At 35.2% G+C, this 13,499-nt stretch overlaps 1 protein-coding gene across 3 annotated transcripts in view; it reads right to left on the reverse strand.

Moving 5' to 3' along the window:
• Positions 1-257: 257 nt before the first annotated feature.
• Positions 258-13,499, reverse strand: part of TMX3 (thioredoxin related transmembrane protein 3) — a 44,501-nt gene continuing 31,259 nt past the window's right edge. For 2 of the 3 annotated variants that reach the window (XM_041739447.1, XM_041739448.1), the window contains 6 exons: positions 12,027-12,084; positions 11,785-11,838; positions 10,881-10,937; positions 6,468-6,597; positions 5,042-5,110; positions 258-3,646 (listed from right to left, as the gene is read on the reverse strand). In XM_041739447.1, coding sequence (XP_041595381.1) covers positions 3,389-3,646; positions 5,042-5,110; positions 6,468-6,597; positions 10,881-10,937; positions 11,785-11,838; positions 12,027-12,084 — 626 coding nt within the window. In that variant the 3' untranslated portion in view covers positions 258-3,388. Of the gene's footprint in view, positions 3,647-4,706; positions 4,766-5,041; positions 5,111-6,467; positions 6,598-10,880; positions 10,938-11,784; positions 11,839-12,026; positions 12,085-13,499 lie in introns of all 3 variants that reach the window. The other variant, XM_041739449.1, reaches the window with a different exon arrangement.

Below are 13,499 nucleotides of genomic sequence, written 5' to 3' on the forward strand. Positions count from 1 at the left end.
TGCAATGAATGTTTAAAAATAATCAAGTGTTTCAAATACAGAAATATAAAACCTATGAATCTCAGGTTATCTATAAGAGGATTAGATAACAACTTGATCTCTCTCAAGTCTGTTTAAACTCATTTTATGTTTCTATAATGACAAATAACTTACAATTTAATGAAAGGAAAAATAATTTGTGGAAGATCAGTCCTCTTGCTTGCACAAGGAACTATTAGTATTGAAAATATATAAATAGTAAAAGTAATAAACAACTATATTTTTCAATTAATTTATTTTAGAAAATCAAAGGTTTACAATTGGTGCCATAAGGCAAGATATCATGAATTCAACAAGTTAGTAGTAATACAGACTTCCAAAAACCTTTATAGATTTAGTCCAAAGTAGAAAATTATTTTTTGCCCACTCTTGGACTCAGACACATTCAGAAAAAATATATATTTATAAAAATAAAATGGCAAACCTAATCCCACCAAATAATTGATAGTCTTAATATCTCACACTGGTTTACTTGAACAATGTCTGCAGAAAGAGAATAGCTAAGCTTTTTTTTTTTTTTTACCTGTCCTCTGTATGATACCTCTGTATCATATGAAGCAATGATGAAAAAATGTAAATTATTTTAGAAAAACAAAACCACAAAAGCCCCTGAAACAAAACACAAGAAACATCAACAAAAATCCACTAAACAAAAATACAGTTGTCTAACTACTCACATAGGCCCTTCCTTCAACCTCTAGACATTTGGCTGTTAATGCTATTTCTAAGTCAGATACCAGGAAAACACTAGGTGTGAGAAGAAAATAAAAATTCAGGTCTAATACACCTCAAGTTTCAGATAAAGTAGCTAGAGAAATATTAACGTGTATGATGAAGCAAATAGAAAGGACTGCAAGCTATAATGGGGTGCATAGCTTGATAAAAATATATATTTTCTTCCTCTGAAATGTAATTAAATATTGTCTGAACACTAGATTTAGCAATAGCAAGTCACCTAGAATTCTGAATTTTAAGATTTAGAAAGAGAATTTTATTGCAACCAAAAGAAAAGACAAAAGGATACTCTTATTAATATGTAATCATAATAAGATTCACCAGTGAATGAGGATATCTCTATTATACTACTAGATTCATTAAGAAATTAACTTTACTTGGGTGTAGTTTTTCCTGAAATGAAAATAGCATTTCTACTTAAATGCTGATACCACATTAAAGGGAACAGCATACTACTGAACAAAATTTTTAAATTTGTTTTGTGAGAAGTCTGATAATATCCTAAAGTAGAAACAAAAAGCAAAATTTTAATACAAAAGAAAGAAAATTATTCCTTATAAACCATCTACACGTTTTGTTTTCCTAACAGACACTCTTGAAAAACACAAATAGAATATAGGACAACAGTAGAGAGTTGTGAAAAAGGTAACAGAAAATTAAGGCATTAACTTACTGACAAGCAAGTCTCAGAATACAAAGATCACTGGATGTCTTGTTTGTTGATACATATTGAGCTTTTACTATTTTTTCTTTCTCTACTGAAGTCTTTCATTTTTATAAGTGATGCCTGACAAAGGCCAAAAATGTGCAGATGATGGACATCTGATAATGATAAACATGAAGAAGAAAAGCCATGGCATTTTCTACAATTTCCTACTGTCACTGGTGGAGGCTATGCTTTACATTCCTTATTAGGTTAGACTCGAAGCATGATAGTCACCTAAGCTTTTGTCACTGCTGCAAAACAAGCTCGACCTCTGGGAACATTAATATTTATCCTCCAAAAGAACCCCTCATTACTCTTTGGAGAGGAATCCAATTGTTAAATTGGTAGCATTTAACTATGATATGCTAAAAGAACACATGGATACAATAAAGCAATTGCTAGAAACTTCTTAGTAGATACAAGAGTTTCAGTTTAGCTGGGATCAGCATGGCATCAGAAGTAACCAACAGCTGGCTTGACCAAAAAAGCCCTAAACAACTTCAATATCAGGACCATGAGCTGCATATTTTTAAAGTGATTAACACTCATTTTTCAGTGTTTAATAAAAACTATTATATTGTTTAACTCCATTATTCAGTGAATAATCACCCACACAATGGTCATCTAATAAAAATCCTATAAACTTAGCTAAAATGAAGGACTCAAAATAATCTACAATAAACACACCATAATTATACTTAAAATAATGCCAATTTTTATCCATTACTTGGGATAGAGTTCTTATTTCATTACAGGGAGAAGAGGAGAGGTCACTGGCTGAAATAGGCGTCAGAAATGAGAGGATGGAGAAGGTAACTGGCAGATCTCTTACTCACTGGATTATCATAAATTTGTTGACAGGCTGATAATGTCACTCATTATGAATATAAACATGCCCATGTTATTAACAGACATATGTCAATAAATTTTATATATGTGTATGTAAATATATTGTGCATGTGTGAATATACACAGATACACATATACTATGTCATAAGTTACCATATCATAAACATAAAAAATATGATATATATTACTTTTTAAAAAGCAGCAGGAGCTTTTTATCAAAGCAAATTTTTAGAAGAGATTCCAATATATAAAATAGAGAAAAAATAGGAGGCCATTCTGGCTAAAACAGAGTAGGAGTAACAGAGACCCTCCCCTTCCTACAGTGACCACTGAGACAACTGCTAAGCATGTCCCAGGGTGTGGTTTGAAATCAATGTCCCAAATAAATTCATTTATTTTGCAAAGATTAAACACAAGACTATTTTTTCCCCACTCTATAGACGCATAGGAAATTTTCATAATGCAACTGAGTATAAAGTTAAAAAGGAACTTTTCTTCTCCTTTAAAAACAATAACAAAATAAAATTGCTAAGCTATATAAAACCAAATTATTTTTAAGTCAATCTTAAGTTGATCCATGGAAAAAGTTGTTAGTTCTCCTTTAAAGTGCCTAAATTTTAAAGACTTAATTTTGTCCACGTAAACCTTACCTAAAATATACGAGGAGAATGAATGGTAGGAGGTGAAGGTATTGTTTTTCTTTGTCAAACATGTATCTTCTACCTGACTAATTTAAATATTCTGTCCAGGAATCTTAATTGTGTCACAGAATACTCAGATAGAGAAACATGCAAAAGAACTGATCTGCTGTAACAGTATCTATAAGGTCAACTTTGATGGAGTGTCTGGATTTTTTTTTTTTTTTTAGACAAACATTTCATCTCTTTGCTCCAAATATGCCCCCATTTAGGAAGGACTACTTTAATCCATGCAAGTAGATATTAGCAAAATACAAATAACGTATTCTTTTTTGTAAAGATCATGATTAAATGTCTAAATTCAATAAATAGACTCTTTAATAATTTGAAATCCTATGAAATATTCTACACTAGCAAAATTTCAATCTTTCTTCTTTTCTAATACATCTTTGGGTCCTTGCACTGTAGGCACTAGGGCATCTCCACTCCTTGGCTCCTGTTCTTTGCTTTCTTCTGTTGGTTCTTGGCTTTCAATTTCACTTTTGGATACTTCATATCGTTCTTCTATGTAACCTCCATCTGTGTCCGCTGTGTAGATGCCATAGCACATGATACTGACGACCCCCAGTGGAAGGCCAAAGAGAAAGCAGCCCATCAGTGGAGAGCTCTTGAATATAGACTGTGGGAAGAGAATCACAATTCAGTTCTCCTCATATGTACTCTGGTATAAGATACATGAACGAATTTCAAACTACGGCAAATTTCTTCCACATGCTAACCAGTCAACTTGCTTTTAGTTCCAATGAATCAATGTCAGGATCCCTGCAGCAGCTACCACGTTAGAGACAATGTAAGATAGAACTTTTACATGTATGTGTGTGTGTGAGAGAGACCAGCTACCAGCAGCAGAAAAAAGCACCAAATATTTTATATCCTTTTCTAAGACATTTATCTTCCTCACATAACCATAAATGTCTCTTTGGAGATGGCAACTGCGTGCCCAACAGCTATGTAGTCAGATCCTGGACTACAGCAATGTGCTCACTGCGAAGGCTGCTTATCTACCATAAAAAAGGTACATACACATTCCTCTTCACATGGCATTTAAGATATTTTTTACGTACTGGTTAACGATAAAGCACATTAACTTAATTATTTCCCTCAGTGTATACACAATCCACTTAGTTCTCAGAAAAGTAAAAGCAATTTTATTGAATAGGTTTTTCAACTATACTATCCTCTGTGGGTTACGACTGTAACTCAGAACTGTGCAGACAAAGTCAGAAGAGGGCAAAGTGACTTTGGGTGGAGGTAACGGAAGATGGCTTCCCAGAATAAAGGTGTTTTGAGGCAGAAATTTAAGCATGAGTAAGAATGAGGCACTGTGAGAAGCAGCAGGAAGCACCAGAGAAGCTTCTGCAATTATTCGAAAACTAGTGAGGCCATTTGAGATGACAGATATTCCCATATGTGTTCATGGAAAAGGGAAGGAAAGTGATAAGAGACCATTCTGGTAACATTCATTGTGTGGTAGTGTACAGAATGGATGGGAGCTGAGGTGACAGCAAGTGAAGTTAGAGCAGCAGCAGACAAAATGTCCTAAGGGCTTATTTTGAGGATTTCTACTTTGATGACTGCTTTTGGCCTTAATGAAAACGCCCATGGAGTAAGTAGCTAAACAACTAGAACTAAGTTTAAGGCTCAAACAAACTTAGGCATGCCTCTGCTGTCAAGCTGACCTAGAGTTGAAGCAGGTTCAGATCCAATGACTAAAAAGGGCAGGAGTTGGAAAGAGACTCTGGAAAACATTTTTAAAGTCATGCCAGTGAGGTAACGGATTCTGAATCCCAGGTAACTCACCCATCACGCAGAAACGAGTACTTAGAGAAACTTAATTTCCACCTGAAAAAGATCTTTTTAATGTAAATATGGACTAGTTTCTAGCTTTCAAATTAAAGATGTATCTTTACCTAATCCTTTGAAATTTCAGATTTACCCTCAATTAGACATAAAGCAAATATATATATGTATATTCTCAATAATCCATGACACTAAGCAGACCATCACAACTTACCACAATAGTAGATTTGGCATCAAATACTATCCTCTTCAATCTCTGCAATATGCTATCGCCTCCTTGGGCCTTGAAATTAACAGGGGAAAAAAACCCACAATTAAATTATTATTTAAGTACTAAGACTTTATTTTTGTTATATAACCTTACAGCTGCAGGTCAAGGGTTGACCCCAGGAGATTACGAAAAGCACCTGAAAGAGCCAGGCTGTATATATTCACAATTTTTTTTTTTTTTTTTTTTTTTTTTTTTGTCCCCTGCTTTCTTGTGTGAACACACTCTGATCCTCTTCTGAAGAATTCAATCTCAAGCCTGCCCGATTTTGGAGTTCAGCTGAGCCTGTTAAACAATAACTGCTGTAGGACATCTTTGTGATTGTTTAAGGAGAGTCTCCCCAAGAATGGCCCTCCCCTCACCTCAAAAGTGCTGAAAGGCAGAGAGAAAAACTTCTGATGCAAATATATCAAATCTCTGCATTTGGCCATCCCTGAAGTCTGGCTCAGTGCTTGAATTCCCAAACTATATGAGCCTCTCCTTGTCAAACAGTTTGAATCGGGTCTCACTAGCTCACACATAGAAGAATTCTCACTCACATTTCAAGTAGTATTATTTTCTCAACTAAAAAATTTCTACTATGTGATTGTTTCTAAAAAGAAATGATTGTTATTCTGTGAGCTAACTTTCAAACAAAGTTTGTAAAAGCTGAAACAAAACGCTCACAAAATAGTAATTTAACTTCATAAAAGCCTAGAAGTCTCATACTTTTTTCTATTTCATTCTTGTCTGTTGAATTAAGATGCATGCTGGTCACAATGTCCTGAGGCAACTTCATGGCCCTATAATATGGACTGCAATCCACAGTTTGAATAACACTACAGTAAGATTTATAGAAAAAAATGGAAAGCTAAGACTGTCTATTATTTCTGAGAAATATTTTATATAAATGGATTTGGAACTCTCCCCTGAAGCTCTGATTCTCAGTACATTTCCTTAAGAAACTGTAGTCTTATACACAGGTTTTCTTAGAAAAGCAATCTGAATAACTTAATCCAATTATACTCTTGAACCCAGAAAGGTTAAGGGCCAGGAAATTTCACTCCTGGGATAGCTCTGCACACTGAAGACCTCTCAGCAGCCATAGCCTGACTCCAAATGGCAATAGCACCTCCCACTCACTGTGACAATCAAAAATGTCTTCCAAATAACCCTAAAGGAGACCTTTGCAGCTATGAGCAGCATCTTTCACAGAGAACCTTCTATGTCTCTCAGAATGTGGGTCTGTGACAGGAGACAAGCAAGGTGGGGAGGACTGCCCCTCACACCCCAGGTGATTGCTCTTCTTTCCAGGATCAGAGGAGGAAAAGAAAGTTTGTTTCTCCCCGACCTCCTCCTCCCACCATCCCTTTGAAATGAGTCATCGACTCACCTCCACTGTGCCATCCAAGATGTTATTAATGAACTGCACCATGTCCTCGGCACTCTTGATCTGTCTATCTAGTAAAAAGTACTGTTGGTTGGAAGTATTTAGTACAACCACCGTTGGGACTTTGAGTTCACTGAAACAGAAAAATAAAAGAATCAAAATACACATTAAACACTGAGATGACAAGTATTTTGATATTCATTTATACTGTATCTAAGTAACTATAATTACAAAAGGGGGAAGCTGCATTAATGGCTTTGCCTCCCTCACATGCTCACATGAAGAAAATTTCAAATTGTCCATCAGTTTACAAAATAGTTGGGATCCCTGGGTGGCGCAGCAGTTTGGCGCCTGCCTTTGGCCCAGGGCGCGATCCTGGAGACCCGGGATCGAATCCCACGTCGGGCTCCCGGTGCATGGAGCCTGCTTCTCCCTCTGCCTGTGTCTCTGCCTCTCTCTCTCTCTCTGTGACTATCATAAATAAATAAATAAATAAAAAAAAAAAAAAAAAAAACCAAAATAGCTAAATTTAGATTATACCAAAAACACTCTTGGGCGCTGGGTGGCTCAGGCTGATGAGCATCTGACTCTTGATTTCAGCTCAGGTCCTGATCTCAAGGTCATGACATCGAGCCCCACGTTGGGCTCTGCACTCAGAAGGGAAATGGCTGGAAGTCTCTCCCTCTCCCCTTCTCCTTCTTTATTAAGGAAAAAAAAAGTGAAAGAATATATTCTAATATATAATATCAGAGAGCTGAATATTTGCTTAAACTGAAGGCTAAAAATTATGTATCAAGTACCAATTTCTGGGCAATCTTATTCTCTGCCATCCACATACCACCAGTGTTGGTCACACACAGCCCGTTCCGGGTAAGTGGTACTAGGGAAACAAGACAGGACAGAGCACCATCTCTGCAGCCACATGGCTTGAGCCCGGAGCTTTCCCATAAGTCAGGTTTCTAGGCCTCATGCTTGTCATTTATAAGTGAATAAAAGGGAGTAGTAGGAGGGTATCTATATGGTAAAAATTAAGTGAGAAAACTCCAATTTAAACACTCAGCACACTACCTTGTGTTCAATAGACACTCTTCCAAATTCTCTGAACTCCCACTATCCCACTACACATCCCAACACATCCTCAGGAAGTGCTCACTGATGTACCAGACATCAATTCAGTTTGCAGACACAAAACATTACTAATAGGGGCCATTTAATTGAACTAATTATTTTTTCCTTCCAAGGATAGGTTGTTGCACAGTCATAAAAGGAAGAGAAGTGCTTAATTCTGTATGTAACCTACACATGGGTTTGAGGTTATTTGTATGTCTATATGAAAATATTATGTAAAAGTACAAAACTCTAGAGTAGCAGCAATTCACACCACTGTATTATCACCACATGAGTGAGTTCAGCAGATGGCTTTCTTGCTCCTAATTCTCTACTCTCCCCATGCAATGCTCTTCTCCCAGGGAGGCAAAACACACTCATGTGACTCCTCATATGTTGGGTTCAGCCATGTGACGTATAGCCAAGGGCAAGGTAACAGATGTGACTCAAGCAGAGGCTTGAAATGTGAGTGCATGGGTAGGCTTGCTTGCCTGTGTTTCTGTGACTGCCACATGATGACCTCCCAGGAAAATATCCTTCCAGGATCAAGGACATGCAAAGACTGCAGACCTGAACCTCAGTGGCAGTCTGGAGCCATATCTATCTGTGCCCAGGCAATATCAGCCAAGCCCAGGTAAGTGAGAGAAAGTAAAGACTACAGCTGGAAATCACTGGGTATTAGAGTGGTTGATTATCCAGAATTATTATTAGGCAAAGGTGATTATATAATTAAAAAAGAAAAAAAAACTTAGCTTCATTCTTGTTCATAAGAATAGACAACTTTTTGATTTATAGCAGTTTAGTTATTAGTTATAATGCATACGTAGCAAAAAAATCCATTTTTACAGAATAGATCAGAACTTGGCCTGCCTATAAAAATACATATTATAAAAAAGTTAAATACACAGTGGAACTAGAATTCAATAATTCGAGTAATGATGGAAAGGGAAAATATCATTTCATCCTATTCCCTCTTAATTACATTCACAAGAACCACCTCCCCCCCCCCCGAAATATTTAACAAATCTAGGGTCTGATAGTACCCTATTTATTTTGAGACAACGTAAAAAACATAGTGCTGCCATATAACTATCTTACAAAATATCATGTATTTGCCCTACGTTAAGACCCCTTTCAGCATCAATACCTATTAAATGCTACTATTTATCTGACAATATTAATGTCACAGAAGAGCTTTGGAGTAAGAGAGATCTGGATTTGAGAACTGGATCTCTTTAACTTACTTGTTGGGCATCCTTTGGCATATTATTTAACTTCCTTGAGTTTCTTCTAAGAAATTTCAATTTCCTCATCTATATAAAATGGAAATAATAATAGTACTTACACCTTACTGAGTTATTGTAAAAGTTAAAAAATACCTATTGACCACTCAGTCCAGTGTCGGTCACAGAATTAAGTGCTCAATAAGGACTTTCAAATATAATCACGTAACCATCATCATATGCTTTCTCTTCTTTTGAAAAAGAAAAAAAAAAGCAAAATATGAATAAAAAACAAACAAAACAACACAACAAGGTGTTGGTGGTAGAGATTACTGTTGTTCTTGGACCACAACTGAAACTCAAAATTTCTATCTCACAACTCACATTAACAATCATACTTATGAAGGAATATCCATCCATCTGTATATATTCCGAATATCATCCTGGATCAAGGAGTTGTCTCTTGGACCCAAATTCTTTCAGCCTTTTACAATGTTTTACTGAATGCTGGCTTGCCTTGAAGGACATTGTAAGAAATGGTTCTGTCGAATTCCCTACTATATATACTGTAAAAATCCTATCAAAAATATATTTCTATTATAATGTCCCCCTCTTTATGAGATTATATAAGGTCTGCCATACTCCTTATGACCAAGTTACTTTACAGGCTACAGGAAATATGTAAATAATGTTTTTCTACTCTTGAATATTTAAATTATTCAGGACCAAAATTTTCAAGTACCTTCAGTAATGACCTATAAATGATAAATACCTAAAATAATACAGATCCTTTATTTTATTTTCCTTTGTCTTGATTCCTTGGTTATATATTATATCACATTACTTTGTATCACTGGTAAACACTCTCAAATTCTTACTGGACTAAGAAGATAATAAATATAAATGAACAGAGATAAAAATACTTTATAATTTTAGGCTTTTAACTGGAAATTATGAATGTTACTTGGGGTTTTAAGTTTGGTTTGTATTTCCTCAGTGCTCTTACTTGGAAAATGGAATAATACCCTAAAATGTGAATGAAGGCAACTGCCACACCTTTGCTGCGAAGCAAAGCTAGAGAACACCAAAACAGAGCACAATGCTGTGAACTCAAAATGGAACCTCAACACCGCTGGACAAGGTCACTTGTCTCTAGTGAGCTTTCCCCATCTTCACTTCAGGGGCTATTTTACAGCCCCATTCTCTCCAAAGCCCCATTTCCTTATCACCTCTTGTGTGCTATAGTGCTCTGCCTAAAATAACTTCTCTTAATGACTGCCTCCTCTGGCAAGCATTTTCTGATCCCTTCCTTTTTTTTTTTTTTTGATCCCTTCCATTTTTATGTGCCTTGGGGTGTGGTGGGAGCCACTCTGTTTCCAGAACCCTCTACTGCAATGAATTTTTCATACAGTTTTGCAATTACTATGTTGTCCTACCCAGCAGACTACAGGCATTTTGAAGATAGGAGGAACTCTACTCTTTTTCTGTGTCAACAGTACTAAACAGTGTGTGATATACAGTAAACCCTTACTAAGGGTCTACTGCATCGAGTAGATTCTTATTTGAAATTAATTTAGTATAAATATGCTAAATGTTTTCTAACAACTTTTTGAAGTGACAAATCAGATTTTTATGTCATAAACACAACTGATGGAATTATTTTAAAATTGTATATTTTCCCTATAAAGTTATTTATACTTTCTTAATTCTTCTCATATAGCAGTTAATACTTAAATGTAAAGATTTTCCACTTAAATTACATTTACTCACTGAAACTGACCTTATGGTAAGATGTGTGTTAAACAGAAACTACAAGATTTAAAAGTTTTGAATGCTATCTTCTTTCCAAAATATATGAAATTTAGAGATAGGTATTTTTTAATATAGAACAATATTAAAGTTTAATGTGTTTCAAATTTAGACTTAAAAACTAAAGTGAGATATCTGATGGGAGGATATCTGCTTTGTATATATGTAGACTTCCTTTTTTGCTTCCCACCTAGTAATGCTTTTATCTCTCAAAAACAGAAACTTAAAAATTGACAGATTTGACAGCAGTCATTTAAACATTTAGAACTTTACTTACTCCATCAGCAGGGTATTTATATAGTCATTTCCATCCATATGGCCAAACTGAAAATCTCTAACCAACAACAACAATCAAGAGAAAGAGAGAGAGAGAGAGAGAGAGAGAGAGAGTGACATTAGATACAAAACAAGGTAAATATGAACCAAGAACTGAACTTCAGGGTATGGTTAGCATGTAAACACTGTAAATGTTCAACATATAAGTTATATGAAATAAATGTAGAAAAGAGTATGAATTCTACTGGCTTCTGAGATACAAATACACGTGAGTAAAATTAAACAAATTCTAAGATATTTCTACTTTCCATGTATTTAAAATGTAGGGCAACATAAGCTTTTCTAAGTAATATATATTTAAGAAAAATTAAATCCACTCTGTTTAAAAAAGGACAAATAAGAAGATGTTCATACTATGGAACAGGAGAAATATAAACATATACCACTGTTGTATCACTAGAAGACTCAGAATAAAAAGGGAATAACAATTAAATATTGTAACAAATTTATACTGACTGTCTCTTATGGCAGTAAAAAAAAGAATGACTTGGCATAAACAAAAAGTTATTCTCTGAATTCCTGTTATAATCATCGGTCTATAACTTGTGACTACTCAATTTAACTTAAATCTCTAATTTATGAGTACATGTCCATATTTCCTTACCACAAATGTATCCCAAATCCTATCGTAAAGCAAGTATGATACAAATTATAAAGGAAATCTTATTTGCATGACATACGTCAACAAATACCAAGTCCAAATAATTCATATGGAAATGTAACATACAGTAATTCACTTCAGTATCTTGATTCACCTTTAAAAGTATAAAATAGTACTACTTTTGTTTTATTATATTACATAATTAAAGAAAGATAAAGGAATCTTCCTGAATGTAAGCACCTACCTGTGGAACTGGTCTCTGTAATCTCTAGCAACTTCCTGAATAATTGACTTTAATCTGTGAAAGAACACATGAATGTTTCATCTCTTTGCTTCAAAAATATATTATCATTTTCCAACTATAATATCTGCTGCCTTATCTAATACTGTGGGGAAAAGGAAGATGCCATATCAAGTTTATCTGAAGCCATGTAAAGTCTGAATTAGATGGTATTTGAAGCTTAAAACTATTTCAAAACACTATACCTGGTGTGTTCAATTGATGTATTTTTCTCATCAATAACTGCAATAGCCACAAGCTTTCCTGAAATTAAGAATGACATATCTAAATTCAATAGCCCTCATTATACAAACTTTTCAATTATTACTGTAGCTGTGAATCGGAATTAGTAAATAATTTCTAGAATTTAATTCCAATTATCCTACATGTTACGCACAGTAGAATGAATCAATGAATTAGTCAATTCAAAGTGAGATGTTCCCTCCCACCTCCCATCCCACAAATGTAAATAATAGTAAATATTTAATAATTTATATATTCAAATTGTACTGTTTTCACACTACTGACAAACTGACTAAATTATATACTTTGTCAAAAGCTAGGATATTAAGAAATAAATTTATTATTAATTGATAAAAGAAATTTATTAATTACTGTAGCTCTAAAAGAATGACCTTTAACAAGAGAAAGATTTTTACATGCTATTACTACTTGCTAGTAATAATACACAGAACAAAACTGATTCAAAATTTACTGAACCCTATGTACAACATAAATCACATCCATTCCTAATATCCTCTAGGAGACAGCACGACGTAATAACCAGAGTACTGCTCCTGGGAGTAAGAAGACCAGATGCTGCATTTCAGTATGCATGTTCTGGTCTAGGCCAGGGGGAAGAGCTGTGAGGCACATTTATTAGCTATGAGACTTAGCTGCAGTGATGAACACACACACACACACACACACACACACACACACAACATCTCTGAAAGAGTGGGAACCACAGTCTAGTAGGGAAAACAACAGACAAATAGAGATCATTTATGACACACAAACAGATGTACGGTTAACAATGAGAAGAGTTCCAAAGGAAAGTAACAGGGTGCTATAAGAGAGTACTGTAGAGTAAACATAAGTAGTTTGAGGGGATCAGTAAAAGATTGTCCTTAGAAGTAGTATTTGGTCTGACTTTGATGAATGAAAATAAACTATCCAGGTATATATACATTCCAGGTATAAAGGTGCACTGGTACAAAGTGCACAGCCTTTTTAAGAAAACGGAGAAGTCAGTATGGCTGAAGACGGTAGAGTGAGGCGATGGGAGATTCAAGTGGGGGTCAGAAGATGCAGGGACCCTCCATCACCAGCGCTTCTGAGAAAGAACATGACATGTCTGAAGCCACCCAGAGCCAGGATCTCTTGTGCTTATGAGGTAAGCAGCCGGATGGGACAATGAGCAGAATCAGAGCCACAGCAGCACAACGGAACAAGGGCAATTATGTTGTACGAAAAGGGAACATTCCATAGCCAACTTCTTTCCAAATTAATCTGGGAGAAGAACTATTCGAGTAGAGCCAGAGCTGTCTACTTTAATTACTTCAAGGTAATGCTGTCTCCTATGATTACCAAACTGAAAGCAAAACTACTGAAACTACTGTATTCCTCCTCTGTTCCCCTTTTCCCTTTGCATCAGTCTGTAAAAATCCAAAAATAAA

This window comes from Vulpes lagopus, chromosome 24 (assembly GCF_018345385.1).
Source record: "Vulpes lagopus strain Blue_001 chromosome 24, ASM1834538v1, whole genome shotgun sequence".
NCBI lineage: Eukaryota > Metazoa > Chordata > Mammalia > Carnivora > Canidae > Vulpes > Vulpes lagopus.